We start from the raw sequence: 24118 nt of genomic DNA, 5'->3' as shown, positions 1-24118 counted from the left end.
ACAGGAAGTGATGGGAGGGAACTGAACTGCAGGAGTTTGCCCTGCGGCCTTGAGACCTCTGGAGGTGACCTTCTCCACCATGAGAAGCTTCTCACTGAAGCAGAAGCCCATGATCCTTTGGCTATGACAGGAAACCTGCTCCCAGGGGACAGAGTCAGAGAAAAGGCTTTGATATCCCCACACTATGGACTTTCCCTGTAAGAGGAATATTATGGCTGTATAACAGCATGTCATAGGAATAAAAACATCACAGAGATCTAAAATTGAATAGTCCACACAGATTTAACAGCTAAAATAAAACTAGAAACAACCTTTCACAGCTACATTTCCTGTGAAATATGAAAAAGACATCAAAAGAAACTATGTCACTCATTTCAGCCTCGAAAGAGGTACAACTAAAAACTACTACATCCTTAACCTGCTCGTGATAATTTTTCTCTGTCCTGTTCAAATGAAAATAACAGACAAATTATGTAGTCTTGGCAAGTGTTACTTTAATTCACTGGAATTTATTCTATATCTCTTTTCTTCCAAGCAATTATATATTGAAACGTGTGCAGACATGGTTGTCCTCCAGCAGTGGTCTTGGGTTTTGTTCTCCATTTTCCATAAATTCTATATAGACGGTAATATACACACATATACACAGATATACAGAGAAAGATACTGGCAAAAAGCAAACTCTTTATGAGGCTGAGTAATCATTAGACATCTATCACTCAAAAAGTTAAAAGCACGCAGGTGCTTCTGTATTTAAAAAGGGATTTACAATGCAGAGACGGACATCTAGTGAACAAAGTATCTTCTGCAGCGGGATTTGCACTATGCCTGGTTTTGAGGACTATTAGGGAGATTTAATTCCCTGTAGCAGTTCTGTATCAAGCCTGGGATAATATTGAGACAAGATCAAATAGTGAAGATTGCTTTTGAGAGCTTGGTTTTGTCCTTATATTCCACTATTTTCTTAATCTGGGGTGGGGTTGGTTTTTGGTATTTTCTTTTGGCAATAAGTAGACACAGAGCTGCTGCAACAAGCTACATGCAAGAGCCTTTTCCTACCACTTTTCATATCAAGATAGTATGTGGAAAAGCCTTGCAACCGCCAGGAGAACTGAGATTTATTCTGGTTGCAGTATTCATAAAAATAGCTGCCCAGCCTGACAGTACTACAATAGTCAAAGGCCAAACTCTGCCCCTTTCTACTTGGGTTGGTGCTTTTCTCTTACAACTTTACTTGGGGAATGGAGATTATGATGGGCAGATTCTTTATATGATGGATTTTAAGCCTAAGACTCAAGTAAAACTTTGGATCTTGTATATTTAAGTTGTATTTGAAAGTGGTCCTTAATCTTTTAAGCCTTTTAGCCGTTTTTGACAGAGATACTCAAGAATGTAATAAAACCACATCAATTTTTACATAAACCTTACTTCAAAAAAAGGAGCAAAAATTATGCTCATTATTTTGCTTAACTTTTTATTCCATCAGTATGGCACGAGATAGAACTTAAAGACAACATCACTGAATAAGTCTTCAACTTCATTAAAATTAGACTAATGCGTTTTTTAAAATTCTTTTAGTATGATACACTTTCCCTTATCAAGTGATAAGAAGATTTTTCTCTGGAATACTGAAGTACATTGCCACCTGCTGGCCGTAAACAATTTTGCAATTTAAAACCACCAGAGCGTGTTTAAAACAGCAACATTTAACAATGCAACATACAACTATTGAGGAAGTACTGTTGACCCAGAATTTGGCGCAATATTTATTGAAATGCAGCTGTGAACTTCTCCAAACGTCATGTTCGTTTCTGAAACTGTGTGACTCCCTTTCCTATGTCTATCATTTTTCTCTTTAACGCTAAAGCTTTGTTATTTCAAAGGAAAAGCCATATTCTTTCTCAGTTGTTACACACCTCAATTTATTTGGTTTGGTTTTCTAAAATTTGGATTCCAGTTTATTAAGAACAATACATAAAATCATACATTTATAAATATATATATTATATCCTGTATATATAAGGTTGGTTTTCCTCTAGAATGGAAGGGCAGACCTTTGCACTACACCTTTAGTTGTTTTAGGCATGGCCTTGCTCTTAGTTGATTCTCTGAGCTGTTTCCTATCAGAATCTAAAAAAAAAACAAAAAACCCCTAACACATTTTTACAATCTTGTATCAAATTTTAATTTTGTTTGCAAATATATCTATAAGAAAAAATACTTGGTATTTTCCCCTCTAAGCTTGCTTCTACCCTTATAAAATATATGGCTTTTCATGTTCCACTCTATTTTAGTGTTTTTCAATAGGCAGTGAAAAGGAGGACAACTTCTCCCTTTAACAGGTTTTTTTTTATATAAGCACAGAAACCAGCTTGTGCACTTTCTATAGAATTCCAATGCATATCACGGTAATGTAAGTGCAGTGACTTTTTAAAAAAAGCAGTCATGATTGATTGACATCTGTATATGAAAACAAAATATGTGATTATCATACAATACCCATTACAGAATATACAATCATCAGAACTGCAGATATATAAATACATTTTAGCAACATCAAAGCGACAGTTTTATCTTATACACAGCATATGCGAACAGTTATTGGACTAAAATTTTCATCTTTTCATGGTTTTATCTCAAAAGCTTGCTGAAAAACAGGAACATACTGTATTTGTAAATGGACTGCTTGACAGTGCTGTTAAGAAATTAAAGTGAACAAAGTTTAAAAAAAGTATATGCAATTCAGTTGGTATAAAACAAAGAAACCCTCCCCATTTCCCCAATTCTGGAAAATTCCAAAAACATTGTTGCTTTCCTGTGAGATGGGGGGGTACAGGTACTGGGACAGTTCTACAGAGTCTGATCATACAAGGGTTTCTGGGAGGGCATCAGGGTTATCAGCTGATAATAGCTCCCAAATTTGCCACCTTTCCCTTTGCCAATCATGCCAGTCCACCTCTGAAACATTTTTACTGTTATGACTGTGAGGTGCTGTGGAATAGAAGTGACCTGCTTGGGTGTGTGGGGCCGGCCGCTCCTGCCTGGAAGTGGCCTGGTCGGGGGCTTTGGCTGGTGGTCCTCCAGCTGCTCTTGTCCCTGAAATTTTTTCTTGGCGTTGAAGTCTCCACAAATTGTGTAAGGTTGAAGAAACACTTGATCGTTGTGAGAACATGGAGCTTGGTTTTGCTGTGCCCGGGTAGGGGGGGGGTGGCCGCTCTTTTCTGTAGGAGGGCTTGGCTGTGCTTTGTGAACAAACCACGTTTGAGTCACGCTCAGTGAGGTCCTCCACGCTGCTTAAAGTCAAGTGCTGCTCCGACTTTGAGTGTGACAGGTCTGAACTCCTATTGCCGACTTCGATTTGTGGGTTACTGCACACCCGAGACACCGCGGGAGGGAGCTGACACTCAGGAATGGCAGCAGTCGTCTGGCTCCTTCTCATGACCTGCCTGCTGGTGTCCAATTCAGAGGAGCTACCCTGCCACTGAGGAGAACACATGGCAAGGTTCCCATAGGAAAGAGAGCACTGTCCGGGTCTCAGCAGGCTGCTTTCGTAGATGTTCCCATAAGAACCTGGGGACCAGAGTAAGAAAGACAACATCAGCCTGTGTAATCATTTATGTGGCATTTAACAAGTTCGTGCATTTCCCCTGCATCACACCGTAGAAGAAGGATGGGGACTTTTATCATTAGGTTATATGACTGAAGGTGTATCAGCCTCACCACTGGCCAAACCTGAGGACATGGAGCAGCAGCCCGATATCTAAACCGTATCTAATATATTACCTAGTGACTAATACTTTGCTCTGACATAAAGCCTTGGAGCACTTAATGTCTTTCAAATGCTTGAAAAGCAGGGGTGTGTTTTAGTCTCATAGTTCCTCTGGGAGGTAGATGAAGATGGGAGAAAAACAAAGGCAGAATGAGTCAGGGACTTGCCACAACCACGTTGGCCAGTGGCAGGGTCAGCACCCAGGACTGCCAACCTCACAGCCTGTGCTTGTGCTACTGCAGCAGCCACCCTCAAATCCCCTTCCAATGACTTCTAGTAAAATATAAAACTATCTCTGAAGTAATTTTAAAACTACTTTTTTAAATTATCTTATGACAGTTTGAAATGTTGCCACATTTGTATAACCGTAGAATTATGGAATGGTTAGGGTTAGTCACCTTTTAAAAGTCCAACTCTGGACAATGTGAATTTTCCTACTGGTTTCACTGTGATTTCTCAAATCACATTTTAGATAGATATAGTCTATCTAAATAATTTTAGATAGATACAGTCTTTGCTAGATTTGGGCTTAAAACTTGAGAAATAACTGACCTGTCATTGCTGAATCTTTGCAGCCACTTTTCAGTGTTGAATGCCAGGTACCCCAGATATCAAAATGATCTTCAGAAACATCTAAATAGCAGTAAGAGCAGGAAAAAAATGATGAGTCTCTTAAAGCTATTATTTAGAAACATATAAACAGAATGGTAAAACCTTACGTAAGGTATCATTCACATATACTAGCATCTGACTTACTAGCACCTAGCACAAACACCTCAAACCTATTTGTTCACAGTTACTTACTGTTTCAGGCTCAGAGCCTGTGATGGATTCAGTGAGCTTTGGATGGAACACCTGAGTTTGTGGGGAATGTGGAATTTCCCTTAAGTCCTCAGCACTACTTAAGTCAGTTGGGAGAACATGCACAAGAACAAGAGGATTTGGTCAACTGGAGGTTGACCAAATGACAAAGCTCCCTTAGGTAGTCTCAGGGATCACTATAAGCATGCTCTATCAACCCAAGCAATGCTGCAGGTCTTATGCAGAAGTGAAGTCACAGAATAGGGATCTAATGAAATGCGTGCATCAAGCATTGGGCTGGATTATAACTGTTTCACGCCTTTTTCTGATTCCAGCTGGCAGTAAAGGAATTTCCTAATTTGTCATGGTCCAGTATCACTGTGATGCATATTAAAGTCCAAAAGATGGTTTAGGATGGTTTAGTATGATAAAACTTCATACAATTTCCTGTTCATAACAGAAGTCTGACGAAATTTTGAAACCTATTCAGAGATTCAGATGCTGAATACAGAAGATAAATGCCTACTGGCATTTATAAAGCATATAACTGAGGTAACAGTCTAAGTCCCATTAATTCCAAAGTGAATTAAGTGCCTAACCAGTACCTCTGAATTGAAATGGTTTTAAAAATACCACCAGTTACCTGCACTCCTTAGCATTAAGTTCTTAAAGTTCGGCTCACTAAATATCCATTTCAAGAAGTTGGGGGTTTTTTTAATATTTTTAAATTAAAAGCACCTTGAAGTGCCGGTGAGCTATCAGTTTAAACCACAGTTCTTTACAGGAGAAATCATTCAGGTGTGCACTCCCTAGGTAGCTATGGAAATTATGGATCCCTGCACTAGTACTGCCAGGTAAGTAATTGGTAGCAGATGTAAAGCTGTACAGCTCAGCTGTGTTCTCCAGTGGGAGGGTGTTGAGGTCATTCTTTTCAACTGGAGAAAATTTGTAGCTTGACATGTTAAAGCCTCACATTTTTGCAAAGTCTGGACCATAATCTTGTGGGTATTACAGTCCTATGGGGTAGGACTGAGAAATCAGCCTTTGCCATGCTGTCACAGACAGGCTGAAAAGCAAGAGACACGTAGCTCTATTTTCCTAAATAATAGGTCCAAGTTTTGAGAAATGCCATACCAAGAGCATCCCTGACAGCTGACTGAGCTAATGAGGAGGACTGAGCACAGACCCTTCAGGCTCAACACAAAACAGGGATGTTGGTCAGTCATTTTTCATAAGGTTATTTACTCCATTGCTCCTCAAATCCATTATCAACTAGTATTTGATAATGCAAAATTGACACTTTTCAATTACTTCAGAAACCTGCATCAGTCACTAGGAGGAGGAACACAAGCAGGATGTACTCTACCTTTTCCAGCCTGTGATGAAGAAAAATTCTCCTTTGTCTTAGGCTGCAAATGTCCAACCAGCGTGTACTGTTCAGGTACCTTGTACAACTTATCTGGGCTGAGGGCAACTTCTTCTTGCATTGCCATCAGCGAGCGCTCAGACAGTACTGGGGAGTTGTTGTCGTACGGGGAGACATCTCCACTTGAAGCTTTGTTGGAGTCTGTGGAAGAATGTCTTCCTCCTGTGGAGTAGGAACCTTCTGACCGCAGCATCTCGGGGCTCCTGAGAAATTTTGATAAACAAACTACTGTTAATGAAAAATACCTTATGTTCACAGCTACGGGTGCAGTTTAACATCAGACAAATAAAATCTAATACAGGAGTATGATCACAGCTGCTGAAATTAAAACACTTTGGAAGCACTACAGATGTGAATTCTTCATGAATAAAACTTTTGCCATGAAGTGGCCAGCAGAGGCCACTAAAAAATCAAAAGATGCTGCTGTCATGAAAAAAGATGAACAAAACCACAACTGTACAGTTCACCACAGGAAATCAGTGAATCAATTCCTTATGTTACCTTGACAATTTAGCTTGTTGCAACAGTAAATCTGAGGGCATGATAGGGAAGATTAGTTTGATGCTAAGCAGTATATTAAAATCACTTCTTCCATTCTGAAGTACTACACAGTCAGGGATATCAAAACCTTAGCTCGCCTCTCAGGCTGTGAGAAGGATGCTCTTCTGGAGACATCAGAAAGTAAATGGAGGACAAGCAGATGTATCTATTGTACTTCAGATGAGGACAACAAACAACTGGCTCTGCTGATAACTTCTACAACTTTTTACCCTTTCACCTTTAAATCACCAATAGCATGGCCTGCATTTAATTTTGACCAAAAATAAGGCCAAACACACACACCCACCACCAAAGTACAATCAAGGCTGTGCTTGACACAACTCTCACTTTTGAAATGTATTGGGAACATTGAGGGAGATTTCCTGAGCTGTTACAGTTTACTACGTGGATAGGAGGAAGCCCGTGAGCCACTGAACCTCCCAAAGAACACATAAAAATACTTTGTAAACAAACAACTTTTTTCCTATCAGACCTCCTTGATTTATATTTCTATTACTCATGTTGTTGTCTGCATCTTGATCTTTGTTTCTTAGATGCTTATCTTTTGCTTCTGGAGTTAAACACTTCTCTCAGTGACCTCACTGAATGTATCACTGAATGCGATACGACAGAGGCTCATTCTTGTAAATGTGTACTTATGGTCAGCCCTTCTCAGAGTCAAATTCAAAGAGAGCTTAAACTGAGTGAGCAGCCAAAGCACATTGTTGTTATGGAACAATAACCCTCTTTCCAGACAAATGAAATAAAACCGAAGAAAGAAAATAAAGAAAACACACAGTGGTAAGACAGGCTAGCTGCAGCACACTAATATTAATACAGAAATAATGATAAAACTTAGCACCACCTTCAAGCTCTTGGTTTTTTTTCTCTCGCTGATTTACATATTGCATGTTCCAAAACATAAAATATATACACTCAACATCATGATTATTGTGTTATTCAGTGTGGTTTTCTTCCCCACAGTATAAAAGCCACCATAAACTCTTGTGAATGAATTAACTAAGTTTACTCCTTTGTAATTCCCAGCAAGAAATCCGTCACTGAACTGATCCTGAGCTTTAAAGAGGGCCAATTCAAAAACCAAAGCTGCCATTTGGCAAAGTAGTGGTGTCCCAGGATTCACAGTGTGGTTGGTATGGTAACGCTGGGGAGTCATTAAGAAAGAAGAAGAAAGGGTAAATCATGACCCAATTATGTAATTTCCCATACCACCTTCTCACTGAAGCTGAGCAAAATGTAAGCTGATCTCTAAACAGCCACACACTTATTATTATTGTCTTTTCAGTGTGTAAAATTCTACCACAAATCTTTTTTGTCTTCTTTTTTTCGTTACTTCATCTTTTCTGTCCTCCTAAGTTCTAAAAAAGCTTGTGCAGTGTGTGTGAGTTAAGATCAGATGGGAATTTTAGAAGAACCAGAAAGACTTGAGAAAGGGAGAAATGTTGGTAGGCTTCCTATCATCATATGTCTGTCTTTCCAGCTTTCTAGACTGAATCTCATCTAAACCTCACCCTGTTAGCATACAGACATACTTGGCAGTAATGGTGACACCAATCCTACAAAGGCTTATCGCACATAAGCCTTTGTAGGATCAAAACCTAACTATGTTGCACAGGGCAAAGAAAGAGATTTACCACCACTTAGCCATGGCAAGGTAACAGAAGGAATAGGGGAAAGGGAGATGGAAATGGAAGAATATGGGAACATAAACTTGAGCTTTGTGAAACACTGATTTCATGTCTTACCTTGAATGATCTGTTATAGTCTATCTCTTCTCAAGACAAAGCTTCTGATAAAAATTTACGTGAATGGAAACTGTCAAGTCTTTGGAAAGATCCAAATGTTCAAGTTTCTAAACTCGTTTACAGTTTCTGCTGGTAAGCTGATGCAATTTATATATAACATTTTCAATTTTATTTAGAAAAAATAGTTTTAAAAAGCAAAGAAAGTGCCTGTGGATTCTGTCAATCTTACTACAAGAGACCACCAAAATGGATTGAATACTTCTGGAGATTGATCTCATACACTTGCAAAAATTGATCTCATACATTTGCAGATTTACCATGCTCTTTATGAATAAAACAGAACACAAGTTGCAAAAGACTTTGGCTTGCTTCTTTCCAAATAAAGAATGAATTCTTACATATTCCTCAAAACAAAACTTTTGTATCTGTTTGCTTTATGGTTTGAATTCAGTAGCAGAGGGATATTTACTAAAATTCAAAATTCATCTTCTGCAGGATATCTGTGAAATTCTCTACCCACACATTGAGGAAAAATTTAATTGGGAGGCAAATGTAAATATTGTGCAAGATATGCACTTGCCTATATGCAGTCTATGACTAAGGGCAGATCACAGTCTCCACAAAGAATAACAGAAGATTATGCACTATCACGTGAGAAATGAGAAGGCAAGTAAAGTATTTTCTAGTGGTTATGAACTATGTTAAGGAAAAGATTTAAAAAGTGGTTATGTGCAAAAGGAAAGATTTGAAAGCTGCAGAATGAACCTATGCTACGTGTTCAAAAATACATTTTCAGATTCCAAAACAAAAATCAACTATGCTGCAAATGAGTCTTGGGATTTCCTTTTTAACTGACATCCTTCTGAACTGATGTTATCCACCAGAGTCTACTTGCATGGGTGAACTGGAAAAATGTTAAGAATAATAATTCCTTCTACTGGGGATATTCCTACTTTTCTTTCTCAAAGTCATCAAAACAGGAAATCCTTTTCCGTTTTTGGCAGAAATCCTTTTCTGTTATATATTAAAGCCTCTGAGTAGGAAAACAATTATGTCTTACAAGTGGCAAATCATACAGAGTGTGATGGCTTGGCAGCATGCAGTAGTAATTTCCACACATATTTGAGTAACACAGGTGCCACCAACAAAAGAGATTATTACAGGATTACGATATGGTTGCTACTGTAATAGGGTAGAGGACTCAATGATTCAGGAAGCCTCTGCAGCTTTGAAAACTGCATTTACGCATACTGGATGGCTTATTGTATGGCTTCACTTTCGTGCCAGAGGTTACCATGGATTAAACCCCATCATCACCATCCAAAAACATTAAAAAATTCTGTAACTTTGAAACTCATTTACTCTAAAAGGACTACTAACCCATGATATAATCATAAGAAACAATTTTATTTTTCTGTTAAAGATACTTCATCTTACAGCTGGAAAACCCAAATTCCACTGTCATCAAGCCAACATACAAAAAAATTGGGAAGTCATTGACAAAAGCACACTTCATAATTGCTGCCAACAGTGATTAGTGCTTTACTATGAACAACTTCTATAAACTCCCTGACACACCATTCACAATGCTCAGCTCTTAAGAGAACTGAAAGATGAGAAACATCTGACTTGTCCTCCCCTCTGGGGAGGAAAAGAGATTGTGTTTTCTCTGTTAGATCAGAGTGAAGAAAGCATTTGTAATGACATCAAAAGCAGAAATGTGAGGGCAATTGCAGAAGTAAGACCTTCAGAGCAATTAATATGATATTAGTCTTGAAGTTGATTCCATACTCTATGCTATGCAACTAGCTTTTCTGATGACGATTGTCTCAAGAATATATAGTTTTCTGTTTCACAGATCCGAATTTGGATCTTGAGCACTTGACCACGAAATTTCCAAGAGTAGTAAGGATGTATTTTGAACGCTCATTTTTATCAAATCAAGACAAACATCTCTTTGTTGTCTGCAGCCTCACATTTCTTACAGGAAAAATAACCAACAAATATGTAGCCTCAAAATTGAGATTATGCTCTGAAACAGATACATCTCTTAAGAGCATCACACTCCTAGCAATAACACAAAGCAGCATTCCCTCTAATTGCCTGGAATATCTTAACCAAGAAGTTGCAATCACAGTGAAAAAATATCTCATTAACATTAAGAATAAATCACTTACATGACAGTAGAGTAGAAGAAAAATGACAGATAGTAAGGTTTTCCTATCTCAGTGGTACTTCATCTGCCCATTACTGAAAATACAATAAATTGGTACTAGTGTAGCTATACGTTTCCTATTTGGTTTTGTAACCTTTTCTTACATAACTCTTTTTGTCAGTTGCAACCAGCTTTGCACAAAAGATCCATTTTCTCCTGTAGGTGTGCATGCTGGCTTAAAAGTAAGGAAGCTCAAGGAAAGGTCAATTAACTTAAAGGAAACAGGATCTAACAATAATCTGTTACACCTACAACAATCTGTGACAAATTTATGCTCAATTGATATGTGTAGCCACATGCGAGATACAATTTTATGTCTTTACATTATATAGACACTGAAATCCAGCATGACAGCTTTTATTAGCTTCAGTTAGAAATAATATGATCATTCCAAACTGAGGGCTTAAAGAAAGAAGTCTCTCCAGACTTTACCATATGCCATGTGATTTGCAGTTTCTCTGCTAATTGTGGTCTTGGCTAATGGCAAATGTAAAACAAGTGTAAAAGGCAGCTAATGTACCTCTAATTATCCTGCATTTGTTGTGATCTAAGTATACATATGGTTACTTGTCAGTCAGACATAAACTAACTGAAGTTATTTCATGTCTGTGGTATCCTAAGAAAACACACAGAGACAATTACCACAAATCAGATGATCTGAGATAATTTGCTACTGCATGCTATGAGCTCATGTAGTTAAGTCAAACTAATAAAATCCTTTACAATACATCATATATTCTGCACATATTTTTGTTTTGAATTTTTATAATTGAAGAAAGCTTTTTCCTCCATGTGTTAATTACACTACTTCTTTTATACCTCTTCCTTTAAAGCCAGGCACACTATTACATTACCTCCAAGTATAGAATGCTGATGGGGAGAGGAAAAAAAAAAAAAAAAAAGTCATAGCTAACCAACTGTACAGATTTAATTTTAATTATGTTCTGAATGCACTAGGCAATTTCCACACACACAGGAAGATAAAGCCCAATCTGTCCCAGAAAGTTTAGAGTCTAGGAAACCTCTTACAAATTACTTAAAGCAAGTTTGTCAAATTTTGTGATTTTGGGATCTGACATTGGGATTCACTAGAATAAAGGCAATGACTGTTTGTCCCATAAGAAAGCCAGGAATCCCGTTAATCCTAATGTACAAACTCACAGTGTTAAGGCACATGGGTGTAGGCATATATACATCATACACAAAGTTGGACTATGTTATGTATCATAATTTCAACAGTGACCAGTGTGATTCTTTTTCCTCTTCAGATCTTTCACAAAGCATACAATTAAATAATATCCAGAGAGTTTCCATAACTCTGTGTTGTGGTAGTTGACTTGTTTACAATGTCCTACATGTATACAATAGGAAAAGAACAAAGAACTGGTCAAAGAGCTAGCTGTGATTGCGTTAAGGCACTCTAGGGTGTGTTTCAAGAATAGTGTAATACATGCCTTCTGTTACTGAAGACTACAACAAATCCAAGACATGAACCAGCAGATCACTAGAATACATCCTGTCAGATAATAGTGCACTGAATATTTGTATGTACATGTCATTCTGTTCTCTGCAGCAGAACGTCATCTTTCCTCTGAATCGGGAAACGATTTGTCTTTACAAAACACTGTACAAGAGTCATAATTTCTTTGGCGGAGTCTGTGTAATGTGGAGGATATTTCTACTCCACTGTAGACAGTGCAGAAGAGCTGCGGAAAACTAGAACCTTCTGAACACTTCCAGTGGGAGATAGAAATTCCCAGCAGAAACAGGGAAAAAACAGATTACTCACGATGACTGGGAAGCTTTCCTCCTCAACAAATAGTCCACAACATCTGGATCAGTCTCTAATAGGCTAATAAGCACTTCATTCTGTAGGTCAGGGGAAACCTATGAAGACAACAGAAAATAGTTAGAGATTAATAACCTTTGACATACATTAATTTTGATACAACGCTAATCTAAAAGACCAAGTACATTTACGAAGAGTATAAAAAAATAACTATTCAGAAGCTTCCACTTAAAAAGAGAAATTTCACGTTACAACAGGTGAAGTAGAACTAAACATCACTGTGTACAATGTCAAATGCTGATTACTCTTGAATAACCTATTGGTATCCAGTTGGGTATTATGTCTGATAGCAACAGCAGGATTACTCATGTATCACAATCTCAAAAGCTTCAGTTAAGGTCCTCATCTCACATCCCCATTCAAAGATCCGGGAATGTTTACAAATTTCTATTCCAAGCAACTGTCCTTATTTTGAAATAATGTGAAATGTAATTACACAGCAAAGAGAATGTTTCTTCATATATTCTGTGGCATTTGACTTATATCCTTCTCATATGGAAGTTTTGTGGTAATTATTCTACCTATGAAGTTCTTACATTGCTTCATTTCAGTAAAGCTGCCAAAGGTTAACATTTTTCTAAACAATGCCTTATAAACAATTAATGTTCTGGTATCCATATGGCCAAATCCTGGGATTTGAAAGCATTTAAATTCCTGCTTATGCTCATTCAGAACTCGAGTAATTACAGAGTTCATCTGTCTATAACTGAGGTTTACAAGTGGGTCCTGTTGGATCTCCACCCACTCTGGACTTTGGATAGTAGAGACAGGCTCAGACAGAATTTATCTCATCTTTGGAGTCTGGCCTTCTGATTTGCAAACTCTCTCTAGTGCACTTTAGATGGAGATGAACCTTCAAAATACTTGATAGTTTAAGTTGCTGCAGGATCCAGCAACATCTCCTGGGCAGGCAGCAGGAACACGACTCCAAAACCTGCCAAAGTAAACTCTGTGCTTTCAACTGCATTTTACATAAGCCTTATAAATCCTTAAGTGAGTTTGCCTACATCATGATGGAACATTCAACTCAACCTTAAAAGTAACGAAACAGATGAAACCATCTGAGAAACTTGAACTAACAGCCCAGGTTCACTCATGACGGAGCTGGAGGCAAGACAATCTCAGCAAGGGGTCATCAACTGTACAATATGCTTCTGGATGCAATTTGTCAGAGCCTGAATCTCTTGACCTTCAGGTCACACTGCATGGGCCATTTGTTCTCCCTGACATTTCCTGGGAAATAGGAATAGAATTACTAATAGATTCCTCAGGGGAATACCTCATTTTGGGAGGTATTTAGGGAGTCAAGTTACAGAAAAGGCATATTTCTTTAAAAACGGAAATAATTTGAAAATAACTGAAGATATGCATCATTTAGTTCAAATTGATCCAAAATCTCTATGGAAAACTCCTGTGACCACATATTCCTTTTTTGAAAATTGTATTTAGCCTCTAAGCTGGAAAAATACCTTACTGATGGTCATTGATATACCAGTGTTTAAATAAATTATCTTCTCTTCATAGGAGTACATATTTGGAAACCTGGTGTGCTGCAACTTCTGTTTAGACAGTCCTTCTGTACAGTACCATAAACTCCAGATAAACTTTGAGGGTAAAGCAGAACCCATGTCTTTCTGTATGTCTATTCAGCTTTATATTAAGTTGATGAACTTGTAAGAATCTACTGAGAAGACTTTGTCAGAAAAATAAAACTATATTTTCCATTATTAAAAAAAAAATAAAAATAAATAAATCAGTCTTTCATTACCTAAAAAAGAATCTGAAAAAGTTCCAGCAGGAAGTTCAGTTCCAACTGAAAGCATCTGCAAAACCCAAACCTAACAGTTCTATTGAGATATAGGACTTTTATCTGACAGAATAATCTATATTAATCTATGATACTTAACTCAATTTGTACTGATGGTTTCCTTGCTAGATATCTACTGGGTTTTGGGTTTCCTCCTGTGCAGCAATTTACTTCAGTTTAGCTAGCTAACTTGCAAATGTAGAAATGCTATGCATGTAATTATAAACTTACACTCAGAGAACTACTGGTATCTCAGAAAGAAGTTACAGAGTTTTAATAACTATTATTGAATTAATTTTTTAACTGGCAGTTGTGGCTGAGTAGATGGATGAGAACTTGAAATTCAGTGACAGAAGGGAAGCTAAGGCACTGCTGAAATAACAGCTGTTGAGCACATACTGGGACAGACCAGAAGCCTCTGGGGTTGTCAAGACTCCAGCAGAGTAATAGACATTCTGAGATTTTGAGGCTGGGTGCTACATAAGTCATAGCTATTGAGACACAAAAGGGTAGAGAGACCCTTGAAGTGCCTCCTTTGTGCTGACTCTTGCTACTGATGTGACACAGACAGGCAGCATGTGACAGCCCCCGCAACGGGGAGGCCAAGGTAGCTTTTAACAGTAAAAATAAGAAATCTCAGTGCTTCTTTGAAGCAGGCCTGGATTTGGGTGCTTGTAGATGAAAATACATGATCAAGCTGCTCTTCTCTATCCTCCATGCCAAGTCAAAGGCAATGAGACAAAGTGGGGTTGAATTGTGCCTCCCCACATTCAGCTACTGGGCATAGTTCAGAGACTGGCAAAGAACAGTCCTTTGTATATTCCCATAAAATGTTTTCATGTATTCCTAAGACTCACTGAAACAGACAAGAATTGGATATGAAAGGCCTTAACCTCAATGAAGCAAGGTCAGAATCCATCTTCTATATGAAATCCACATGTTTGCATATTACTGATGTCAATAATAGTTGCTTAAAAAAACAGTCCTGGGTTGTCCTGACAAACACAACCTTCTTAACTCATCAATGCATCAGAACCATTATGATATTGTGGTCAGGGAGCCACAACACATCCGATCTCCTAGGTTTTATTTCAGAAATGTTGTTCTAGTTTCAATGCTGAAGCCAATCAGTTTTATAACCTCTCCATACACAAAAGTAACAGGGGAAAAAAAATAACAAAACCCAAACACAAAACCACCTTAGCAGCAATACGCTGTATGTTATAGCTACAGCTGAATACTTGAGTCCAGATGTTTTCCTTTTGTAAGTAGCATAAATGTCAAGTACAAACAGCAGTTCTGGTTTGGCCCCATTCCCATGGGTTTGGAAAACGAATTGCTGCTGCCTGATTCCAAATGATCAGTTTTACTACAATTACATGTACAAGTCTTTTCCTTTTGATGCATCTATTACCAAATGATGCACTGGGCTAATTGTCTTCAGAATACGAAGAGTGTCTCTGTGCTGCCAAAGAAAACATGAAAAAGATGAAAGACGACCCTGGTAGAAGCTTTATAAAACATGAACTACGAGCAATTTGACACAATACTACAGATCAAGTATCATGCGAGTCTACACACTACTCCAGAAAACAGGCAGACCTTGCCATGTTGTTTGTTAAACTATGGCAATGGGAAGAGGGAAAATACCCAGAGACCCTCAACTGGTAGACATTTCTACACATTTCACATGCATGTATTTCAGCTTTCAGGAGGGTGTCTGTGATAGGTTGGTTTGTCCTTCTCTCACATGCAGATAGCCTCTGATTTTGAAATCTGATTCTAATCTTCCTCCACAATCTAAAAAGCTACTCTGGAAAACAAAAAAAACCCTCCTTTTTTTCCCCCCACACTTTGTTTAACTTTCCAATGAAAACGCAAGCACTGAAGAGATAAAGGAATAAAGGAAAAAATCTGTCACAGTTAAAAGAGACCATATGTAGGTTAGACTAACACTAAGCCCCACCTTTTCCACACTGAAAGTCAGAATGTGTGTCTAAGTATGATGTGCTGAGATGTAGTTGTGCTGTAAAATGTTCTTAAAGAGAAACAACAAAAGAAAATATCAAGTATTATTTTTAACTTGCTAATGTCATCCACACACTGGGCCAGCAGACCTTCGCACAAGAGTGCAGTTCTATTCCTTTCTTTTCCTGCTGTGGAAGGAAAATTAGCACCTGACGTTTCCGCAAACAGTGAAAAGCATTAAAAAAAAAAAAAAAAAAATACTGCTGAGTGTCTCACTGGAATAAGAATAAAAATAAAGCAAAGGATACAATGAAAGGCAATACAGTGTGATGGAAAAGACGAGAAAACCACAAAGAAGTTCATCTGAGGCTAAGACTGATAGGCAGGGCTCATGACTGCTTTCTCATGCTCTTTTCCCTGTTGAAACCTGGTAGACACCTTCCCCTTACAGTACTATGTGGCCATCAGTCCCACATGCCCACAGTCCAGGCTTGACCACCTTCTCCCATCAAGGTATCCAGCACCCAGCTTTGCTGGAGCACTGAAGTAGTTCCACAGTATTCTTCCTCTTGCTCTGGGAACTGATGTCCTCAGTGTATCATACACTGCTGCTTAGTTTCAAGACACAACTATTTTCACCTTTTCTAGACTACTGGTTAAGACATGTATGCCTCCTAAAATGAAGACAGGATAGTGCCCATCACTAGGTCTGACTGGCCTCTGCTACCTGAGGGCAGGGCTCTCTCAGGCACAAGTCATACTGAGCTGACCTATAATTCTGTAGACAAAAAGAGGAAAAAGTAAAGCCACAGAATGAACTGTTCAGGTAACTTCTAAGCACAAGGAATGTGATTTAACTAAGCCACATCTTAAGTAAACAACACGTGCAAGTTTAAAGTCATCATCCTTTTTATGAACTTCCTCACTTCAGCAAGAGAACAGAAAGGAATTGAGGAACAACCCAGATTCATGTTTTACTCCCCTTATCCAACTGACAAACGATAAAGCTTTGTCCTTCCTTCCCACCCAACCAACAAGAAAGTCTTCGGTATGGGAGGCTGTTCCTTAACGAAGGATCTCTTACTCCCTGCAGAAAAACTGTCTCTCTGACTTCCAAAACCAAGAAGTGAAAAGTTTATTTTCAGTCTTGTCTTCAAAACTAACGAGCAATGGTGGTGCATTGTTCAGTGTACAAGTGAATAGCCAACCCCATCATTTACACAGAAAAGTTCTAACGAAGATACTCTTATCTTCATAGAAACCATCCCAGGCAACACATTTTTAACACTACAGTTTCCTTCAAAGCACTCTCCTTGACAACAGACTACTTTTTCTACTAATAATAATTGACCCAATAATATTTCTACCAATTATTCCTAATTATTTTATGAAAAAATTCTTCATTATGAAGGTGGTGAGGCAGTGGAACAAGTAGCCCAGAGAAGTTGTGGCTGCCCCATCCCTGACAGTGTTCAAGGCCAGGTTGGATGGGGCTTTGAACACCTGGTCTAGTGGAAGGTGTCTCTGCCCACAGAAGGGGAGTTGGAACTGGATGATCTTTAAGGTCCCTTCCAACACAAACATTCTACGGTTCTATGACCCTAATTTAATGCAGTTTCCTCAGTTTATTTCCTCCTAGTCTACTCTAATACCAGCCAGGTATTTCCTCATTTAACTTAAAAATGCATACGAGTAATGTGAAGAAACATCCACCTACCATGAAAAGGGCTTCATAGTTTTCAATCATCTTTTGTACAACAGCTATGATAGCAGTACTCTCTTCAGCTCGAGCGGAGCTCTGAACTGAGAATTCCTTGTCTGTAGATTTCTGCTTGTGCAACAAATTAGGGCCAAAGATGGTAGCCAGATTAAGTGATGTCATTTTGTTCCCAGTAATCTAGAAAACAGAATATAAATGAGGTGGGGTCTTCCAGGGTCTAATATATACAGATATGTATATACGCACATCTACACACACACACATACACTCTCTTTCTCTCCCCCCTGATTTGGCAGATGCTTCATTCATCAAAACCAGAGTGCTAGTCAAATAAAAAATGAACAATCCTTAGAAATGTTGAAACACCCTGTTTGGATATCTGCAACAAGCACTGTGGATTTTCTGGATCCGTTTTCAAGTGGATTGGAAGAGCAGAAGGTGGAAGTGCTGCCTGCCCTTAATTCCCCAGAAATTTGGCAGTGACATACTTCTGAACTCAGGGAAACCTCCCTGCTTCACCACCTCAAGCATATTACTGTCTTTTAGGAGCAAATACTGAAAACTGTTAGCTTCCTCCAGTAGCACACATGATCTGAAAAAGATACAGTGAAGAAAACCATACTTTTGAATGTTTAAAGAGTTTAGATAATAAGCAGCATGCTTATTATTTTCATTAGTATGTTCCTGCCCTTTTGCTTGTTTCCTAGGACATGCCAAATGTTTACTTGTTGGGTGGATTTTCGTTTGGGGTTTTTTTGTTTGTTTGTTTTGGGGTTTCTTTTTTCTTATTTTCCTGCTTTTATACCTCTGCTCAAAGAAGCGATAGTGACCTGATTTTGGAGGAAGTAGAAGGCTAGGAATACATACTAGACTAGCCAGAAATTATCTGAAAAATGTCATATAGGTTATTAAATGAAAATTTTCATCATCGTATTTGTGATTAGACTACTTTTTTTCTCCTTCTATTCTTTTAACAGAACAAAAAGCAGGGGTCATGTGTTTCCTGTCCGTGTCCCCACTTGGTTGCTATTCTGGGAATGCAGAAGATGCCAGCAGTTTGACTATATGACTGTAAGTGAATTTCAGCTGTTGATGCAGTATTTCTTGCAGGCTTTTTTTAAAGAACAAAAAAATATCATGAAAGTTGCTTTTCATTTGTTTCAGTTACCTTTGAATTAATTAATTTAAAAAAAGGACAGAAAGATGCACCAAAAAGAGGCAGTAAAATTAGCATTTGAAGAAATGAATGGTACAAAACTAATCTTTTCAAAGTAGTATTTACTTATTTTTTATTTGGGGATTTACTGAATACTCTAGCCAAGCTTACAACTGTGCACTGACAGCACCTGGTTTGTTTTCTGAAGAGCTCAACTATACAGCATAGGGATGACAGCAAAAGGAGCTTGTCCTTTTATTGGTGGGACTACTGGGCAATCTTGGAAAGACATGTGCACTATGTAGGTGCATGGGCACTCATAAAAACCATGTTGGCTCTTTGTTTAGAGACTCATCTTAGCATGACCGTGAGTACAGCACGTTCCCTTATTTGTGCACCACTGTGCACCTGGCTGTTTTTTGGGTGACCTGCCTTTTAAACACTGTCAGAGTACTGAGCCACCAAGGATGCACAGGCACACAGTGCCTCAAGAGTGCCAGGGGCAGCCTCCGGCTGTGCCTGGATCTGCATGTGCAGGCTCTTTGTAGAAACAGTGAGTCTTTTCTTAAGGGCAGCCTCAGGGCATCCCTGAAAAAAAATGTTGTAAACATTATTAATAAAGTTAGTCATCCATCTTCATCTTTGTGATAGAAGGGCTTTTGAAAGAAATTGTGAAGAGGGCCTGTGTGTGAAAGCCTGGTTGTTTTCCTTCCAGTGATAGCAAACAGTCTGATAAAGTACTTTCTCCTGCCCAGTATGCCTTTATTTGTTTAATTATTCATGAATAGCTTAATTGCAAGCAGAATACTGTATTATCTATAAAAGGTATCCAATTGCACATAATATTCCTGATGCTTAGAATACTGCCAAGACAGCTGACATAAATTTGGCTTGCCAAAATACCTGTAGCAGAGCTGATGTACTGTTAAGGGGAATGAAAATGCCTTTAGTACAACTGTCGGGCCGAACCAACTCTTTTCAGCAGTATTCTCTAGCCCTGCAATAAGATCCTCTTGGGCATATTCCTGAACTAACCAAGAATTCTTCGCGGGACCATAGAGACCATGACCTTAGCTGTCTTATACATGTTTTTAAGTGCAGTAAAATTGTTATGAGCTGCTTTTTTAAAATACTTTTATTACAGTGGTGTAGGTGTTTAATCAACTCCTTGCTAAGGGCAGAAATAAAAGCACTTAAAGTTGATTTTAAAGTGAAATAGGCCTTGAAGTCACATACAGCACATTGGAAGTTAGGACTTGAGGCAGAAATTCTGCAAAACTCAGTCTCAAAGTGGCAATTGTTAAAACCAGCCAACAGCAGAAGGTGTCCAAATTTGACTGAATTCATCAGGAAGACAAAATTCCATCTGGAAGACAAAATTCTCTAGGAGTTTCAGAAGAGTCTCAGAAGCAACCTCAGAAGTAGTCTTTACTGCTATTTAGATGACAGAGAAGTCTTTCCCACAGATAAAGTGGTGCAATTTTGCCAAGCAGTGACAGACTGTATCCATCACACTCGAAGCTAACAGATTCACCACCTTTGGCAGAGCAGTACCCTAGTTCAAGCATTTTCCTAGTAGAAAATGGGAAGCCTGGATTTTCACATCTTCTCTAGTGTGAATGGTGCAGATACACACATGTGAATGTTCAGAAGTACAGCTCAGCCATCCAGCTATGGGTGTTCTTGTCTCTGCAGTGTGGGTCACTCCAGCCTCTCACTGAATTTGGTCCAGAATGCAACAGAAGGAACATAGCAAAGATGGACCCTGACTCCAACTAGTGTTTAAGTCTGTCAGTTGCAAGGACACAGCTGGAGTTCTTGTCCTTTATTTTTTATTCTTCATTACCCAGTTCACACAAGGAAGCTAAAGGGAGCCAAGAAATGAACTGCTAAGTCCAAAGGTCATGTAAGAAAGCAACAAGAGAGAACAAAAAGAGAATGAAAATGCATACTCTTGAATGCCTGTCACTTTTTGCTATATTTTGTCCATAGAATATAACAGGATAAAAGAAGGGGGAGTAATGGGGAAGGATGAATAACATTAGAAGTTAACAACAAGGTCTACGATGCTGTGAATCTCCCAAAGGAACTGGTAGATGCTTCACTAATTAAGTCCTATAAAAATTACAGTTTCACATCCCTAAGAACACAGTAAACAGCTAAATGGCAAATCTGCCGGCAATAATATGAAATCTCTTCCATCTTTCAAGGGTATGTCACCACCGTGTTTGTTTCGCAGCTTTAAATATCTCATTTCAGATCACGAATAAAGCAAAGTCAAAGGACACAAGTGACCAGGACTTACCTCTTGGCCATCTTTGTCTGTGGTGTCTTCTGCGTGGCCAGCCACTGTGGAAAGGAACTGCAGCAGCCGGTGTAGGGTATCGCAGTTACAGGGAGGTAGAAGATAAATGAGAAGCTGTAAGGTGCTTAGCTGTTCATCTGGCTCTAATACTAAGAGGGGAAAAAATACATTCTAAGAAAATCACTCCAACTAGCCTGAAAGCAGAACAAATATACTGTTACCAGCCCAAAGGAAGGTGTAAGAATAGCTTTGTTTAAGGATCTTTACTTACAAGTCAGAAGAAAAAGAGAAACTCTAAGGACATATCAAAAGTGTAACAAATACCATTATAGGGTTTTTGCCTTGGTTGGTCAACTTTTTGCTCACAGGGTCATAGGATCTTTTCTCAGAGAGCAAAATCCATGTTGCACACTCCACCACTGTCACTGCACACAACAATTCTGCTTAATTATCTTCTTACTAAATTTATTTAGGTAGAGCTACTGGTATATACGGGACACTGTTGGGAAGCATTGCAGTCAGGTTTACGCTTTAGCCATTTTAAATGGGTTTTCTTACAATTTCACATCTCGCAGAAGTAACAGAGAGACTGGAAAAGCAATTAGAGATATGAAGGATGTTCTGCAACAACCATCACTTTAGCCATCTAAAATGCAATGGTAGCCAACGACAAAGCTGGGACAAAGGCAGGATCTCAGACATAAGGGCTAGAAAGAATCTGAAGAACACATACCAGGCAGCAGCTTAAGCTTGAAGGGTCCAACTTTACTTTTCTCAAACCTGTGATAGTCTGCACTCAGGTCTTAGGCAACACATTTGGGAGTATTTCATAGGGTGGCTTTGAGGACCGTTAACTATGATGAAACTTGAGCTTTTGAAACTAATTTTTGAGGCCAGACTGGAATTTTGGCCAGTGAACAGCTTTAAAAGCATTAATAGTGCTAAGATACCAGGATTCAAATGTGAGTCTGTCACCTGCTACTGCTGAACCAATGAAAAGGTCAGGATTTAAAAGATAATACGGATCATATCCTATATATACAAATGCAAAAATAGGTATAATAAGTTAAATCTTTGTTGTTCTAGTTTTCTGGGCTATACTTAACTGGTAAGAAAACCAAGGAAAGATCTCAGCAAATTTATACTACACAAATATTTGGAGCAAATAAAGGCTAGAGTATTAAATGTACAGAAGAATAGAATATGGTTAGTAGAGATCGAAGAATTCAAACAAGTAAGCTTTTGAAGAATCAGTAAATCAAGATGCTGTAGAGCTCACAGAGAGTGTTGATGAAAGGTGTGTAAAGTTCTCTGGTGAGAAGTGGGTCAGGCATGTCACGCAGAAATTCCTTTAACAAAGCAGCAACATCATGAATGCTGTGCTCTTCGTCTAATACAACATCTATGCCGCGGTCAAACTCTTCACGTAACTGAAAGAGATCATGACACAAAGACACAGTCACTTATTGTCCCAATTAGTACATTCCAACACAGAAAATCTTTTCAGATGTAGATCTGTTCATTTTCACTTTCAGGTTTGGATATGACTAGTTTTCGGTCAGGTCAAAGATATAATTAATGTCTAATTGCTGCTTGTTCCATGATACATACGGTTTCTACTGACTGTAATAAAATACAATCATTTCTTTCCAGAAAATATATGGAACTCCTTTACAAAAAAATATGCCCAAGTAAATATATTTTTTTGCAGAACTCTGAGATTAATATCAAAGGAAGAAACCAGAGCAAACAAGGAAAACAGCAAGAAAAGGCTTTCTTGTACCACCTTCCTGCATTATCCCTAGATTTTAGGACCAGAAAGACTAAAATTACATTTTGTAACATTTACTTTTTTGTATAAAAAATTAATAATAAGCAATGTTAACATCCACCAAACTCACATTTCTCTCGTTATTTAGGACAGTATTTAAGCATAAGCAGTAAGCAGCTAAGTTCACTAAGACTTCATGGCATCTTTCCACACACATCTTGTTCTGCCTTCCTAATTTAGTTATATTCACTAAGTGAACATCATTAGGGTGTTAACAAAAAGCAAGCTAACATCATTATGAGGTATGACTACTTTTTCCAGCTACAGTCCTCAGACAAATTCTGTATAATTCAAAGGCATCACACTTCTCAAAGGCTGAATAAATCCTTCTTCCACACCTGCCTCATGAAAAGATTAAAAAAAAAAAAAAAAAGAAAAGGCTGCCTCTCTGGAGAGATTTCCCAGGACCAAGAGTAGAACAATTTCTTCAGGCTGAGAGCTCCACCTTTTACTCTCTTTGATTTTGCAAATAGTCAAGATGTTTTAAAACTATTTCCTATGAAAATTTTGTATCTTTGCTAATATTCTGAGGTATCATAATCTCACATACATCTTCTCAGAGATTAATTATATCTAATCTCAGTAAACAAGAGGAAATCTGAGTTATCAGCTTTCTTACCAGGATTATTACAGACATATCAAAAAGAAGAAAGAAGGTAAATTACAAGCAAACTATGTGTCTGTGATAATCTGTGGCAAATCTTGATCATAGGCAAATCTATCTTGAGTGTGTATAGTGTGGAGGAATGCAGAAAATCCCATATTTTCAGCTGAAATTGTGCTTTCATAACAGGTGTGAAAGGTATTTTATAAAAACTGCATCCTCCCTTCTAATCTATTAAGGCTGCTTTTAACATCATTAATATTAGTCATTACTAATAATGAATAATCATGCTCTGAAGACCAGAATTTGTTCTTTATCTAGCATTATGCTTCGCCCTGCTGATTTGTGGTCAAGGATTTTT

At 38.2% G+C, this 24118-nt stretch overlaps 1 protein-coding gene across 1 annotated transcript in view; it reads right to left on the bottom strand.

Annotated features, from left to right (window-relative positions):
* Positions 1 to 474: 474 nt before the first annotated feature.
* Positions 475 to 24118, bottom strand: part of ARHGAP6 (Rho GTPase activating protein 6) — a 165289-nt gene continuing 141645 nt past the window's right edge. Inside the window, exons 7-13 of the mRNA XM_030477470.1 lie at positions 22602 to 22752; positions 21323 to 21471; positions 17859 to 18038; positions 12307 to 12404; positions 5937 to 6199; positions 4322 to 4402; positions 475 to 3570 (exon numbers count right to left, since the gene is read on the bottom strand). Coding sequence (XP_030333330.1) covers positions 2864 to 3570; positions 4322 to 4402; positions 5937 to 6199; positions 12307 to 12404; positions 17859 to 18038; positions 21323 to 21471; positions 22602 to 22752 — 1629 coding nt within the window. The 3' untranslated portion in view covers positions 475 to 2863. The remainder of the gene's footprint in view (positions 3571 to 4321; positions 4403 to 5936; positions 6200 to 12306; positions 12405 to 17858; positions 18039 to 21322; positions 21472 to 22601; positions 22753 to 24118) is intronic.

The sequence above is a fragment of the Strigops habroptila genome, chromosome 2 (genome assembly GCF_004027225.2).
Source record: "Strigops habroptila isolate Jane chromosome 2, bStrHab1.2.pri, whole genome shotgun sequence".
In the NCBI taxonomy this organism is placed as follows: domain Eukaryota; kingdom Metazoa; phylum Chordata; class Aves; order Psittaciformes; family Psittacidae; genus Strigops; species Strigops habroptila.
This window is presented reverse-complemented; position numbering and strand designations above follow the sequence as displayed.